This window comes from Monodelphis domestica, chromosome 7, assembly GCF_027887165.1.
Source record: "Monodelphis domestica isolate mMonDom1 chromosome 7, mMonDom1.pri, whole genome shotgun sequence".
In the NCBI taxonomy this organism is placed as follows: Eukaryota; Metazoa; Chordata; class Mammalia; order Didelphimorphia; family Didelphidae; genus Monodelphis; species Monodelphis domestica.
Genome location: NC_077233.1, coordinates 67,361,461 through 67,378,933, shown reverse-complemented (window position 1 = coordinate 67,378,933; position 17,473 = coordinate 67,361,461). Strand labels below are relative to the sequence as shown.

At 32.8% G+C, this 17,473-nt stretch overlaps 1 protein-coding gene across 6 annotated transcripts in view; it reads left to right on the top strand.

Moving 5' to 3' along the window:
• FAM120A (family with sequence similarity 120A) overlaps window positions 1-17,473 on the top strand; it is a 178,981-nt gene that overhangs the window by 79,745 nt on the left and 81,763 nt on the right. For all 6 annotated transcript variants that reach the window (XM_056804801.1, XM_056804800.1, XM_056804799.1 and 3 more), the window contains 3 exons: window positions 2,725-2,812; window positions 5,764-5,988; window positions 9,029-9,203. In XM_056804801.1, the coding sequence (XP_056660779.1) occupies window positions 2,725-2,812; window positions 5,764-5,988; window positions 9,029-9,203 (488 nt within the window). The remainder of the gene's footprint in view (window positions 1-2,724; window positions 2,813-5,763; window positions 5,989-9,028; window positions 9,204-17,473) is intronic.

Genomic DNA, 17,473 nt, shown 5'->3' with positions numbered 1-17,473 from the left:
TCCTTTCGTCTTTATCCTTTGTTACAAAGAATGGTTAGTTATGGGAAAGAGGGGAATGAAGGTGGTATAAAATAAGAATCAATACTAATTCAAAACAACTCAATAGGGCAATCACAGACTTAGTTTTATACCTTCATTTTACATTCCTACCAAGGTTTAAATGATTTGTTAAATCCAGTTTATGTCGATCATGACTGAGCATGGCCCCTGAAGTCCCTTCTAAATCTAGTTATGTGATTCTATGAAAAAGTGAATCCACATTTCTCAGCTCCCCACTGAATGCCCTTTCTACTATACCATTGTTGCAAGATTTAAAATGAAAGCTTTCTTTTTTTTCAATTGGCTAAGAATGGGAAAATGAAAATATATTTCTTATTTTCAAAATTGGACATTTCTCTAGTGGCAAAAAGTTTTCACTTTTCTAATATTTAAGAATTTCCATTAAATATCAGTTCTGAGGGACAGCTAGGTGGCTTAGGGGTTAGAGAGCTCCTGGGTTGAAATCTAGCCTTGGATACTTTGTAGATATGTAATTATGGGCAAGTCACTTAATCCTAATTGCCTAGCCCATACTGCTCTTCTGCCTCAGAACTGATAATTAGCATTGAATCTGAGACAGAAGATAAAGGTTTTTTAAAAAATAATTTCTGACATCTACCTAAATTATTTTATACTGTATACATGTTTGTTTTCATTTCCAAATTCCCTCCTTCTATCTCTTTCTCACCATCCAACTGAGAAGGCAAAAATATGGTACCCACCATATATATGAAATCATACAAAACATATTTCCACAATAGTCATTTTTTGGGAGGGAAAAAAGCAAGGAAAAAAAATCTCTTTCACAGTTGTTTATCATTACAATGTTGCTATTACTGTATACATTGTTCTCTTAGTTTTGCTCACATCACTTCATATCAGTTCATATAAGTCTTCCCAGATGTTTCTGAAACCATTCCCTTCATTATTTTCTAGAGCACAAGAATATTCCATTATCTTCCTATAACATACCTTGTTTAACCCTTCCCCAGTTGATGGGCATCCCCTCAGTTCCCAGTTCTTTGCTACCACAGAAAGAATAGCTATAATTATTTTTGTACTTGTAGATCCTTTCCCCTTTTCTTTGATCTCTTTGGGATACAGACCTAATAATGGTATTGCTGGATCAAAGAGTATATACCATTATATAGCCCTTTGGGCAGAATCCCAAATTTCTTTTCAGAATGGTTGGGCAAGTTTATTACTCTGCCACTGGAACATTAGTGGGCCTATTTTCCTACAACTGTTGCATTTTCCTTTTCTTAATCATCTTAGTCAATCTGATGGGTGTGAAGTGATATCTTAAGTTGTTTTAATTTATGCTTTCTCTCATTATGAATGATTTAGAATATTTTTATTTGATTATTGATTGCTTGATTTCTTCTTCTGAAAACTGCTTATTCATACCGTTTGACCATTTATCAATTGAGGAATGACTCTTATTTTTATAAATTTGGCTAAATTCTCTATATATTTGCGAAATGTGACATTTGCCAGAGAAACTTGCTATAAGAATTTTCCCCTAGTTTCTTTTTTGTGCAAAGCCTTTTTAAATTATTGAAATAGAAATTACACATTTATCTTCCATGATGCTCTATCTTATTTTGGCACACATTTTTCACGTAGATCTGACAGGTAGTTTTTTCTGCGTTCCCTTAATTTACTTATGATTTTCTCTTTATGTCTAAATCATGTACCCATTTTGACTTTATCTTGGTATATATATATATGGTGTGAGTTGTTGGTCTGTGCCTAATTTCTGCCAGACTTTTCCCATTTTCCCAGCAATTTTTGTCAAATGATGAGTTCTTGCCTCCAAAACTTGGATTTTGGGGTTTCTCAAACACAAGCTTACTGTGCTCCAAGAAAATTTCAACAAATACAAAAATGTAGTTGTCATAAATATTCATTAATGGCCTGTCTCAAATTTTATTTCTGTTCTCTGGCTTTCTCCCTCTTTTTCTTCTTTTTCACTCCCAACACTCCTACTTCTCCTTGCTTCCTTTCCTTTTCCAACTATGGCAGAGAAAAATGGTTCAAGTGCATTGGGAGTGCTTTGTAGCCAAGGAGTTAGTTACTCCTGCACCATGACAGCCATGTTAGTAATAAACGGAGAGAAAAGGTTTCTTTCTGCAGACGGATATTTTTTTTTTCTCTAAGCCCTCTGTTGTTCTATCCACTTTAAATTGTCTTCCTGGTTTTTTCCCTTGCTTTTACTGGCCTCCCTATAAGACCTACCTGAGGTTTCTGTTTCTCCAAATTTTCCCATACGTCTTCAGCCTACATTACTGCCCTTTCTTTGAATTTCTGCAGGACTCCTTATCTTTTTGTACTTAATCACTTAGTTCCTTTTGTTTTATATTAAAGGCTTCATAATTGTATCTTGGTGGCATACTGAGAATAGAAACTGAATTTGCTATCCTGCACAACTGTTACCACAACACCACTCATGAGTAAACATATTTTGGATTAGAAATCATAAATGTTCAGTATTTATTCCCTTTTAAGCCTAGTACCAAAGATGGAATGTTGGTAGCACTCATATTCATTTTACTTAGTCCTCTACTCTTAAAACATCAAGGGTACTATTACCATGGATTCATAGATGAAATCATGTGAGGTTTTTGCTATAATGAACTCTTTGTCATAAAGAGATTTGACCTGTAATCTTCCTTTTGTATTCAGCCATGTCAGTGGGAACAAAGTTGGCTGGGAAAAGACAGGAAACCAGTCAGAAACTCAAGCACGTGGAGATCCAGGAGACCAAACAAAGGTAGCATATGTAGATTTTTTTTCCCCTTTAAGTACAAAAGTTCTGAAACTTTCAAAGCATATAAATGTATATTTGTAATTAGTTTAACAAGGGAACTTTTTCATAGTAATATTAAAACTCAAGCAATTTTTGCTCTCTCCCTACTTCTTTCATATTTTCAATTACTAAGTCCTTAGTAGTGCACTTTTGTAATATCTTGCACATCTTCACCTTGCTTTCTTTTTCCATTGCTATGATTGTGGTACTGCCTCTCATTATGACCCACATCTCTTCCTTTTCCCCTTTGAATGCATCTCTTATATTACTATTAGAGAAATATTTCATTGTTCATGTTGAAATTTTAATGTGATAAGAAAAACAACATTGAATTTAGAGTCAGAGGTTCAAGTGACCTTGGGCAAATGATTTACTCTTCTTGGCCTTAGTTTCCTAACTTAATTCCTTTATTGTTAGGATATATTTTATCTAAGCTCTAGGCACAGATCCTTTTGTTCCAGATTGCCATTCAACTTTTCAAAATTAATTTTGTATTGTTATACTATATATTCTGGACAGATTGGCATGCTCTCATATCACGTTCATACCATTTTTACCCATGTTGTTTTATATACTTGGAAATGCCAGATTGGCTCTCTCTCTTTTCACTTCTTAATATATTAGTTATTCTTTAAAGGTACAAGTGAAACACATATCTTTTATAAGAAGCCTTCTTGATCCAATAGCTAATAGCACAATTCTTTTGGACCTGATCTAGAACTTCATTTCACAATACTTTAGTGAATTTATAATGAAATATAGCATATTATGGTTATCTGCATTTGCATCATTTCTCATTACTAAGCTAAAAACTACACAAGATCAGGGATCATATCTTGTCTGAACTTTGCATCTTCTCAAGATCCTACCATAGTGGCCTGCATACATAAAGGAGCTTAAAATTAGGTCTCCTTCATTAATGAATGCAGTTCTTCTTGAATTTACTCCTGACTGGAGGCTGTACCACAAACTTGCCAAAACACTGCCTGTTTACTTTCATATAGAAATCTTAAAATGCAAAAAAAAACAACCATTTGAAATAAGTTAAATAGATTGTAGAGATGGAATATGGTACAGAGGAAAGAGCAAAGAGTGGAATCTGAGACCAGAATACAAATACTGGTTTTGCTACTAGGATATTCATGATCTTGATTGAAGTCACTAAATTTAGAATTTCACTTCTATTTCCTATGATTTAAAAAAGGAATCCAAATATGCATAAAATGGCTACTTATTGTATTTCAATGGTAATTTTCAAAACTTTTTGACATTTAATATCTTATCTTTGTATTACCCATGTGGCAATAGGATAGTATCCCATTTTAAATGTAATCTTGTTTTTCTCATCTCCAACAAACCAGTTAGTATATGTTTTTAACTAATCTTGTAGAAATCTCAAACTCAACATTTCCAAAACTGAATTCATTGTCTTCTTTTCTCTGAATCAGTCCCACCTCCAATTTTTTCTTTTATTATTTAAATTACCATCATTTTCCCCAAAGACCCAAGTTTACAACCTTTGAGTCATCTTTGATTTTTCTCTCTGATTCACTCTCTTGTAAGTTGTCAAGAGCCTATTTGCTACTTATCTGGTTACCACCTTGTTTTTTAGGCCCTCAACCCCTCTCCTGTGAATTATTGAAATAGCTTCCTGATTAGCCTGCCTGCTCCTTTTCTCCTCTTTCTAGTACATCCTTCTTGAAGGTGGGAAAATCTTGAAGCACAGGGCTCACCATATAACTTCCCTACTCTATAATCATTAGTAGCTCCCAATTGCCTTTAGGATAAAGCATAATAAACTCCTCAATCTGGCACCAGCTATTTTCTAACCTAATTTCACATTAATCTCCCTCATATTCTTTATCCTGCAGACAAATTGGCCATCTTGCTGGCACCCTTCCATGACATTCCATTTTTTAAAAATCTTGCCTGTACTCAAGTTTTCTCCCATTTTTAATTCCTCCCTCACCTTCCACATTAAAAAGACTAGCTCTAGGGCATAGCTGAAGTGCCAGTTTCCTACTGAAAGTAGCCTCCTCCAATCCTCCTGTTTCACAGTGCTCTTTCTACTTCAATTATCTTGTAATTATTTATCCTTGTACAGGCAAATATAAACTCCTTTAAGTCAGAAATGATTTTGCTTTTTGTCTTTGTATTTTATATTATATGCCTATATATTTATATTATATCCCTTGCATATAGTAGCTATTTCAGTCATTTTTCAGTTGTGTCAGATTCTTCATGACCCCATTTGGGGTTTTCTTGGCAAAGATACTAGAGTGGTTTGCCATTTCCTTCTGCAGGTCATTTTATAAATGAGAAAGCAAAGGGAAACAGGGTTAAGTGACATGCCCAGGGTCCACAGCACTAGTAAGTAGAGACATTTCCAATTAAATTCTATAACTATAAATCTCTGACAACACAAATGCTGTTGATTTTGACTTACCTTTTCAGCCTTTGGTTTACGTGCTGAAATTAAGTTCACAGTGTTCTTTTTATTATTTTGCAAGCTTATTAGAATTGCACTAGAATCTCTACCCCATTGTTGGTTTTTCCCATGAGAATATGCATGTGCTCACATTATAATTCAGCATTTTGCCCAAGTTTTTAACTAAGAATCCTTTTGCTGTATATCATCATTTCCTTCTTTGCAAACCCATCAAATGAACACACATGAACACATTTTGGAGTTCAGTAAGAGAAGGAACTTACCTCAGAAAGAGCAGTGCATTGACCCCTTGGCTCCCACCCTTGCTCTCTGTCATTGCCTCTCCATGTGTTGGTGAGTCATGTCATCCCTGGCTCTCCTTCACTCATCTATAAACAAGTTGTTTGAACTAGATAATTTTTTAATGATTTTCTAGTTGAAGTGGTAAGAGTAATGTTGAATAGACTTTTCCTTTTCTCTTTTTTAGGCAGAAGGTTCCTCTACTGCCTCTTCAGGAAGCCAGATAGCTGAAGGGAAAGGGAACCAAGCCAACACTGCACAAATCCCCTGCCTTTTATCAATGCCCACCAGGAACCACATGGATATTACCACACCTCCATTACCTCCTGTTGCACCAGAAGTATTGAGAGTAGCGGAGCACAGGCACAAGAAGGGGTTAATGTATCCCTACATCTTTCATATTCTGACAAAGGTATTATCTAAGATGTCAGTAGTATTACTGGGTTTATAGATGGTAATCCCTCCTTTTTATTTTAAAATGTTATTGTATGCCTTTACTAAGTGTACTTTGAAAATAATTTTTAACTATACTGTGAATTCATTTTTTGAGGCAGGAATAAAATCTATCAAATTGTACAAAAACTTTTCCCTTCTCTTTCTAACCACCATTAAATGCAGCAAGATAGTCAATTTACTTGTTATTGAAATGATTGCTTCATTATAGAAATCAGAATTGGTTTTTTCCAATTTAGTGTAAATATATTTTAAAAATCTGTTTAAATAGCAATATATCACCTAAATTATTTTTGGATTCCTTATTTTTCCATTTTGATTTCTACAGCTTTCACATTTAAAATTTTTTCTCTACTAGAGATATTTCAATTTCAGGTTTTATTCTAGTTTCAGATACAATCTCTAATATGTGGAACTTGATGTCTGCCTTTTGAGGAGCTAATGTGTTCTGTATTTTGACATGTTCATCTAATTGGAAATAATTTTGTAATGTTTAAATGTAAAAAACTGTATTTCAGGATGTTAATTGCCGAATGTGCATAAAATAAGTAAGAGAACACCAGAATCTTTTTCACAGAAATGTACTTTAATTTTTTAAGCATCTCTTAAAGTGTATAGCTATATATATGTTATATTGGGATAGTATTTTAGGGAAGAATTTTTTCCCCCAGATTTATGTGCAATTACTTTTTATGCTGATTTACAAATTAATTTTCTTTATGCTAGTAATAGACCTTACCTTATAGGGAAAAAGAGGTCTTCTAATCAATCAGTTTGTTAATTAACATGTATTTTTTTTTAATCGTTTCAGAGAAGCTCTGTTTTCATTTGTGCAGGGAGTAACTCTCAGTCAAAAGTTTCTTTTCTGTCTATTTTAATGTAATTCCATTTGAAATCTGTAGACAGTACTTGATTGGTATAGGGAAAAACCATACACACAAACACAAAATTCCATAGATCTTCTGGAATGGATTTATTTTGGTAGGGAGTACTAACTAATTTGCCCTATTCCTGCTTAGTTTTATAAATTAAAGATATCAGTAGTGTTCAATCTCTTACTGTTAATCTAAATGATTTCATTCCTTTCATTGTAATTGATTCTAATTATAATGCATTATTGGATTACGGTGTATGTGTATGGCAGCACTATTAGTTTATCACTTTTTGAGATGGAATAGCATTTGAACTTCAACAAAAATTAGTCGGCAAATGGAAAATGATCATTGTAGGAAAGGGGGTTTTAATCCACGTAGAGAAACAACCAACTTCTTTAGACACTACAAATTCTTCCCCTCTGTGTTCTTCCAGATGTCAAGTTCTCTGAAATTACCTGGTTGTATCAGAATGATCAGTTCTACAGTAACACTGATGGATATACTACTTGATTTATGTATAACTGCTAAAACCCGAAAGATAACTATGCAATATTCTGTGCATCTGCATTCACTAATAGTCATGATTTTCATAATTATTTTAAAGACAAACATTTGTAAACTGTGAGATAGTAACATGTTTGTCACCAAGACAGGTTATTCAAGCTTGCAATTAAAAAATAAAGGCATTCTTGAATGCTAATTGTACTTATGAAAATAATCGGAAAGTAGGAAATAAGTTGAATCTTTATGTCTAAATGACTTCGGTAAGACATTTTCAGCTGAGATATACTTTATTTTTTCCTTTTGAAAAACTTCTTCCTTCTTCAAAAGAAAACTATTGAAGATGTTGTCTACATGAGTACATCAAACAGATGTACTTAAGGAATTTTTAAAGCAGATTACTACAAGTATGGTAAATAATATAACTGAAGGAGAGTGTTAGAATACTCTACCCAGACATAAGTACTAGTATTTTAATTATGAAACTACTTCATATAGAATTAGAATCGACTGATAGTCTAATGTGATATGAATGATTGATTTGTGGTGTCAGAGTATATTTAGAAAGCTTAAACTAGTGTGTCAGTGATTTCTAGATGGTGTCTTTTCAATAATTTAAACTAAGGTAGTTTATTCATGTTGTGAATACAGCATTAATAAAAACTTGCATATAACCTAAGTCACAAAAATCCTTTAAAACATGTCTATTATGAAGATGTAAGATAGCCCACCTAGATAGGTAACCATGGAGTTTTTCTGGATCCCTCTTGGAATATGGATCTCTTGTTCTCTCTGAGCTAGAGAACATCTTGGAGGGTGTAGTTGGGAGGGAAGGGCTGATGATAATAGCAGAAATGGAAAAATCAGTTTGTGACATTGTGAGGTTACAGCTTGTTGTCTTGTAATTCAACAAGTATTTGTTGAGTATTTATAATACCATAACAAAAGGACTAAAACATTAAGATATAAATTAATGTCATTCAAACATTTATTTTAGATAAGTCATTTTTTAAAATAGATTTGTGCAAAAGAGGGTAAGAAAATTTAGTCATTCTTATTTTCTTAGGAAACGAGAGTATGTCCTTGAGTTTCTAAGGCAGGCAATTTAGAATGACTTATTAAGTAATACAAGGTTTATTTACCTGTGTTTTAATATAATTTCATTTCTAGCCATCCATGAAGTTTAATTGTTTTTCATTCATTTAATTGTCCTTATCTATTAAAATCATGTATTATTAGAGTGGGAAAGGACTGGAGAATATGTAGTCTGACCTCCTGTCCAATGCAGCTATCCCTTCTGCAACATTCTTAAGTTACTTGCCTGAAAATATTGTTCCAAGTCATTACAAAGGGTTTTGAATCATTCATAGGATTTTCTTCTTTCCTGATTTGAGAAAACAGTGAAAAATGTATTTTGTGCTCTGAAAACAGATTTGACTACAGATTGCTAAATGAACCCATACCAAGCACTTCAGTACTGGCTCATTTTAAGATTACCATTTATTTTAGATCAGCGTTGAAAAAAAATGTTTAAAAGGGATTATACGGTATATTTCTGTAAGTTTTTTTTTTAAATTCAACATGAAAAATGTGCAATATTATTCTGCTTTCTTCCATGCAAAGGGTGAAATCAAAATTGCTGTTTCTATTGAAGATGAAGCCAACAAAGACCTGCCTCCTGCTGCTCTGCTTTATAGGCCAGTTCGTCAGTATGTTTACGGAGTCCTGTTTAGTTTGGCAGAAAGCAGAAAGAAAACTGAAAGACTTGCTTTTAGAAAGAACAGACTTCCACCAGAATGTATGTACTGTAAAATCCATTGTTTGCTTTCTTCAGTACCTCATAATCTTTTGTGCATTTTCCAAAGGTTTAGAAGACACATTTTTCAATTAGCTTTTGAGGGCCTCACAAATGTAACAAAGATGAGACTTCCATCTGGGAATCAAGGCCAGATTTATGAGTTGGGGGGAGGGGTTAATCACTAATATTTCATATTATTATACTTTAATAAAATAATCAGATATTAAGTTTTCTTTTCAAACCGGAAGTGGACATGAAAAATATGCTTACTGACATTGTTTCCTTTCTGTAATTAGCATATTTTATTCCACAGTATGTACTTAAGTGCATATGTTGTGGTTTTAAAATTTCAAGTTAAACTTTTTGAGAGGCAATATTTCTGTGAATTTCTAGTATATTTGTTGACTCATGAAAATTCTGATGTTTTTTTTTCTCTTTACTTCAAGGTGCTACTTTTTAAAAAAGTTTTGAATCTATAGCATTTATGGTGTGATTTTGTTGCATAGTTAACAGTTATAGATTTTTTATAAAGTTCACTTAAAATTTGTATACTGGTAAATAGATTAAATGAAATCATTTAAGGAATTCTCAGAAAATAGGTTATAATGTTGATCAGTCATGAGTTATTAGCATTTTTAACCCTTTAGTTACAATTATGTGGGGGGTTAATGGGTGTTGAAAAAATTTATATTCCTCTGGAGAATTTCATCTAGTAATAGCGATATACCGTACTGTTCTGTGTAATATTTTAAGAATCCCAAAATAAGGAAAAGAGACTATATATATCAAATTAGAACTTATCATGAATTATAGATAAAAATTATGATTATATTATTTAAAAAACTAATGGTACACATCAAATAGTAATAGACAAACATCATGAAGATACTGTTTGTCTTAAAAGTTCTTCCTGTCTTTTATGAATGTAACTAATTCTAGGTCACAGACTCTTAAGGATAAGGCTTTGTTGTTGGTTTTCAGATTTAAACTTGGAGGCTAGTTTGAAATATTCTGAATAACATTTTCATTTGTTACTCAAATATTCTAAAGTGATTGTTTAAGTATGCTTGTAAGAAGTTTTTATTTCATTTCCTGTGACAAAACCACAATTCTGTGAACTTGTTATAAAGTTAATTGGCCAACATTAGTTGAAAATATATGAATAGTGATTGCTGTTTTTAAGTGTACCTGGAAAGATGAGGCTTCATATAATACGTACTTGGGAGTATATACATTTATGGTACTATACCATAATGTAAAGATTCTTTTCAGTGTTTTAGGGTATATGTTTAAATGTATATATTGCATTTATTCCTGATGATGTTTCATATATTTGCTTCAAAAGATACCCTTTTTCTGAGTTATATATAAACACCATCGGCCTGTTGTTGTTTGTCATTAATCTGTTATTGGCCAGTTCATTTAAAGCTTTGTTCTCTTTCTTTTGCCTATCTTGACTCTGCTTATGCATTTTTGTTTCTCTCTTTTTGGTATAACTTACAACCATTTTTTATGTACATATGTTGGTTGTGTGTGTGTGTGTGTGTGTGTGTGTGTGTGTGTGTGTGTGTGTGAGAGAGAGAGAAATAGAGAGAGAGAGAGAGAGAGAGAGAGAGAGAGAGAGAGAGAGAGAGAAGTGGACTACAAAGGTAATGCCAAAGAAATTAATTTGAAAATGAATTGATATATTTAATGTAACTTAAATATTTTTTGACTTCATTTTGACCTAAACTAGATATTTGCAATGATACTCTTAGTTTCTATGCTGACCTTTTAAAGAGATTCCATTTCTTACTACTTTCTAAGTTGGGATATTTATTAAGCAGAATTTCATGATGATTTTCACCAGTGTAAGGAATGCTAGGACAAGACCTCATATGCCTCATTATTTATGTCCAGACCAATGCTCTGCCTACATTAATATGGTATTAAATTGGTATTTGTGCTTCAAGAGTATAGTCCTTAGTTTATAGTAACTACTGTATAATACTCTTAAGAATGTTTTATGATCAAAATTGAAGTTGAAAATGTTTTTTAGCCGGTTTCCAAGTCTCCTGATGCTTTTATGATCACAGTTACATGAAATACAGATTGAATAAAACAATTTTTTTACCTCTGTACTTTATAAATATTGATGCTAGAGAATAAAATATTAATTTGAACACCATAAATTCTGCTGATTGGTCATACTATTAGTATTAACTTTTGAAAATTTTTGAGTTATCCAAGCTTATGGGTTTATTAATAGAAATAAAAAATAATTTTAATAATACTGATGAATACAACTTATTCGTCTTTGTCTTTTGAATTTTTGCTACAACCAATCTTATTTTCTATTATATCAAAGTTTGAAGTCACGCTGGTGTACTTAATGTAGACTGTTGCCTTTATTATTAGGGCCTACTACTTAAGAGAAGACAATATGTAAAACCAAGATATAGAGGGGAAAAAAGTGAATTTGAGTGAAAGTTACTGTGATTTTCAAGTTCTGAATTGAGTGTTTGCATTTCTTTTTACATCTAATTCAGATGCTTATTCAATTATTATTTTCCCCTTTCGTATTGAAAAATGTCCTTTTCTTCTTTCTTTGATTTCTTTTGGATATAGATTTTTGTATTGACTCTAGATCAAAGGATATGCACAGTTTAATAATGTTTTGACCAAATTTTCAAATTGCTTTCCAGTATGGTTGGACTCAGTTCCATCAATAGTACATTATTGTATCCATTTCCCCGTTGCTCCTTCAACATTTGTCTTTTTTCATTTTTAACAATTTTGACAATCTGGTGGGGAAGAGATGGAAATTTTATATTTCTTTAATAATTAGAGATTTAGAATATTTTCCCATATACCTTTTAATAACTTAGATTTCTCTCTCTTAAAAACTCTTGGGTCATTTATTAATTGGGGAATAGGTATTATTCTTAAACCTTAGAATCAGTTCTTCATGTATCTTAGAAATTAAACCCTTATCAGAGAAACGTTCTACAGAGATAGAGGCCACCTGTTATAACTAATATACAACATACCTAAGCTAGACATTTCCTTCTGACTTTCTTACTTCTGTAGTTCCCATCCTAGTTTCCAGTCTTTCAGAGAAATTGTATCATCTGGGTTGTTGGTATATTGAGATGTGTAGTTTTTCTGAGTCTGCTAATTTGAAGTTATTGAAGTTCTCTCTCTTTATTTTTTCATCTTCTTGTCTACCTCAAATGCATGGTTCTAGTGCTCTGATCTTGCTCTTGCCCTTTAACTTTGTTTTAAAAGGCATTTTTTTGAGTTTTTAAAACTTTTCTCAAGCCATCACTTGTTTTATGATTTAACATTATTGAGATTATTCTTACAAAGGACTTTTTTTCCTTACTAAGAATCATCAGTTATTTGCTCTTCTGTCTTCTGAATATTTTTAAAATATAAATGAATCAATGAGTTTCCTGCACAACTACATTATACCATTCTGCTTTCCCCTTTTTTGAATCAGTTGTTTTGTCATCAGATTTTTTCTTGTTTATTTTTCTGACTGATTTGCTTTGTAGACTTGAGGGTTATGGAATCCTACCCAGCCTTTCTCTGAACTCATTGAAATCTACTATCTAGATTATTACTGTTTACTAATCATAGAGTACTAATTATTATTAATTGCAGATAAATAGAAGCCCATTTTGGGGAGATAGTATCTAAAGTATCTAGAATAAATAGTGCCTTGCTTAAAATACTCAAATATTTGGTTGAGTTCACATTTGAGTAAAGGGTGTTTTTTTTTAAATTTCTCATTTATAACTTTTTATTACAATTAAATACCTTGGGTTTTTTATTTTTAATGAAATAATGTATTTCTGTGGGAAGAATGTAAACTAAAACTTTTTCTCATTCAGGGATTGTTCAAAGCAGGCATAAAGGTATAGGTGTCTTCATACTGATGAAAATGATAGCTGATATACAATGTCATGTATATGGTTATTAAAAAGGTTTTTTTCCTTCCTCTCCATGTTCTTCTAAATATAGACATTTTATTTTAGGATTTATAGTAATAATAGAGAAAATATTAAAATTATGAGAAGTATACTGCTATTAATAAAGAGTAATTCAGTGTGTTTAAAATTATCTTTGGAATGTTTGATGAAGAAAACCATAAAAATTCTATTTTTTAAAAACCCTTGCCAAGACAAAACTGTGGTAAGAGCTAGGCAATTAGGGTTAAGTGACTTGTCTTGGGTCACATAGCTAGGAAGTATCTGGGGCTAGATTTGATCCCAAAACCAACCCCCCTATCTGTTGGCCTGGCTCTCTATTGACTGAGCCACTTTGTTACCCAAAAAAATACTGTAACACCGCAGTTTATATGGTAGGGAAACTTGAACCTTGATTTCCATGTGTTCTACTGTAATAAAAGGTATGTGTTCTACTCTAATAAAAGGTATGGGTTTTTTTTCCTTTTTCAAGAAAAGTTAGAACTTCTAGACATTCTTAGATTTTGAAATGGGGTAGCAAAGTATTGAAAAATCAGAGAAAAGTGGGAATGGTTTAAAAAAATCCATTAATAGCCTACTCATAATGATAATGTCCATGCCATTCGCCTCTACTAAAAAATATCTTTAACAGTACATGGATTCTTTCACATTGTTAATTAAAATTCTCACACATATAAATTCATCTTGGTAAATAAATATCTTTAAGAAATATAAATTACCCTATACAAATTAAGGGGAGAAATTGATACCAGTTAGTTCAGTTATTTTGATTTGAGGGCCAGAATATATCTCCCATGAGCATTTCAAAATCATAGAAAATAAAATGGTGTCCATCCAGGGCCACCTGACACCACCCCCTTCCCCCTTCCCCCTTCCCCTTACTACCTTTTTTCTGACTTATCTATTTCTCCTGGACATAACAGCTCCCTTCCATTGACTGGGTTCATGACCTTAGAGGTCATGCTTCACCCTTATTCTCCCTTATCCTCTAATGGCAGTCAGTGTCCAAGGCTTCTTCATTCTATCTCCACGAGATTTCGCTTTCCATCTCTTGATTCACCCTGACCTTTTTCTGCCTTGTTGCTCATGTTGCTTCCACCCACCTAACTGAACCCATAGAGACCATGTATGTGAATCCAGAAGCTTAAGGACCTGTCACTTTAGTCCTGTAACACGCCCCATCAAACTTTTTGAGTTTGTCTTCCACTAAAACTTCAGATCAGTTGTTATCTAGCCAAGACTCCCTCTTAATTTTGTATTTGTGAAGTTGTTTGGGGTTTTTTTTTTAACCCACTTGAACAACTTAACATTGACCTATGTTAAATTTCATCTTACTAGAAGTGATGATGCTCAGTATTTGAAAGATTATTCAGGTTTAAAGGACCAAGTGAAAATAAGGAGTGAAGGAAGGAAATCACAGAGGAAGGAGAGCCATTTCCATACCAAGGCCAAGATGCTATCTGGAAACAGAGTGATTCATAATGTTGTGTATTATGGGAACATCAAGGAAGCTGAGGACATTGGGAAAAGGCCTGATTTGGTGATAAGCAGTTTTATTATTGTATTATCTTGAAGACAGAGATCTTAGTTGCCATTAGCCAGATTGCTAGGGCTTGAAGAGTTGAGTGGGTGATACATGTCATCTTAACTTTCGATAGTCCCTTGAGGTAGCTAAGTACAAAAGTCATCTAAGTATTTAGTAACATTAATTAGGACATCTTAATTGTGAAAACATCAATTATTCTCTAGAAGGTGTGAAGATTGTATTTGACTCTCCCCTATTTGGAGTGGAACCTCCTGTGAGAGAAAGGATTAGATTTTTGTCCAAAACGAGAGAGAGAATGTAAGAGGTGGTATAGAGGATTGTCTCCTCTAACACCTTCGTTATTGAGGTGAATGAGCTGAGACCCAGAGAGCTTAGGGCACATTGTGCTGAATGGCAGAGCTTTTGTGATTGAGCAGTTTGTGCTCTTTGTCCTGCACCATGCAACCTCACTCCACATTAATTTAAGAAGTCAGCTATGACAGGATCTCATTTTGACATTTGACAAAAAAAAGTCTTAATGAAAACAGGTAAATTTGAAATCAAATGCTGCATTATTGATTTGGGCAAGTCCTCCAACCTCTGGGCTTATTTTCCTCCCTGGTAAAATGTTTGAGTTGGTCTAGATGACTTTTGAAGTTCCTTTGTGCTCTAAGCCTATGTTCTTATATTTCTAAAATTGGACATTGAAATTGCTTTATTTAGATGAATTTCATTTAAAAGTAGACATTGCTTTGGGATGCTTTTAGATTTACTTAAGGAGAGGAGAGTTAAATGTTTTGTAAGTATATCATTTGGACTCTTCTCTATGATCCTTCAAAAGTACTCCTTAGAAACTAGCCACATTCAAACAAAACCTGTCCATGTGGCTTTTTGTAAAACCTCCACAATTTCATAAATATCTGTTGTCATTAACAGATAGTGATGCTTGAACCTATTATTGATGTGGTTTTTTTAGAAGAATATTTAGACATCAGCAAAGTACTGCTATTGACATTCTCCTTAGGCATGAAAATAGTATCATTAGCTAGAATTACAAATTATGATAGTATTTGCTTAAAAGAAACTTAAGAGCCTGTTATATATCAACGTCATCTGAGGCTTATAGTAGTGCTTTTAGCTACTATCCCACAGGGAAATAAAAGGTTTAGAGTTAATGCATTTCATTACCTTGAATCACAGTAGAAAAGACTAAAGAAGGCCACTAAATAAATGAACACTGGAGACATTTTGCCACTCCTTATAGTGGAACTAATGCAATTCTTGGTTTGGCTACCTTTGTCATAGTAGCTAACCTTGGGACCCAAACTGGGAATTGGGGGGGGGGGGAGGAGGAAAGCTACTCAGAATAATATCTCATTCACCATCATAAGACTATTTACTTATGATGAACCTATAATAAATAGCACCAAAAACTTGATGGTTGCTGTCAAATTGCTATTTTCTAGAGTGGCATGGGTTATTAAAAATCAAATTATGAATATTGGACCTGGAGAAATATAGCTGGTGGTTTAATTTTTGTTGTAGTACTTTGTTTGCCCAGTGAGGATTTTGTGCACTTCCAAAAGGGAAACAGAAGATTTAAAAAGCATTTAACTGGTGTGTTTATCAAATAAAACGGATTGCTTTGTAACAGAAAGAGATTTTTAATTTGCTTTCCTTTGATAGAAGCTGTCATATATTTTATTTTAAATATTTAAAGTATGCTTCATGAGAGGACTTTTAGTTAACACATGATATGAGATTTTAGGAGGTATTTTTGAGAAGAGTAAATGCATTTTGATCATTGAGTTATATCTAAGATAAGAAATTAAATCTAATCAAAAGGAAAGAAAGCAACTTCATAAACCAGTAATTGTCAAAGTTTTAAAAACTATTACCTTTAAGTTTAGGCCTTATAAAACCTGCTTAACTAGATCTTCAGCATAATAAATAGAATACAACTTGACTCGCTAAAATATACCTTTGAAAAAAGGTTCTCATCAAAACAAATATTGTATATTTGTTTTTAGTGGCTCATTCTTATTTGAGTGATGTCTCATACCATTACTTTGAACTAAGAATCCTTTCTAGCAGTTAGCAGTCTTTGTGCACTACTTAATCCCTACATCTCTAATCTTGCCCTGTGATCTTTGTATGTATAGTTTTATTAAAAATACATACATTAGGAGCAGCTGGGTGGCTCAGTAGATTGAGAACCAGGCTTGCCTACCCCTAACCACTCTTCTGTCTTGGAACCAATACACAGTATTGATTTGAAGATGGAAGGTAAGGATTTTTCTTTTTTTTTTTAATTAAGTAAATTGAAATACCTATATGAGCCCTACATTTCATTGGTCATTCTCAAAAATCATAGTTTGAATATTTATGCATTTATTTATCAATATTGCTTTAGGAGTTAAATGCCTGCATGTGTTTTATTATATTGGATAGAAGATATTAATATACCTTCTTTGGATATCCACATATTTAAAGTAAACCAATTCTAAGTGACTGAATAGTCAGCTGGGTGTATTGATTTATACATGATCCAGAAATTTTGGAACATTTAATATTTTCTGTTTCTTTTAGAAGAGATGTTTTGTTTGAAGTAAGAGGAGCTAGGTTCCAATCCTGATTCTATGATATTACTACCTTTCTGACTAAAGCATAGTGTCAGTTTCCTCAGATATAAAATAAGTAACTAGGATCACACCCAACTCTTAAATCCTTTGACCCTAGGAGTCTTTTTTTTTTTATGCTTTGCATAGCTAAAG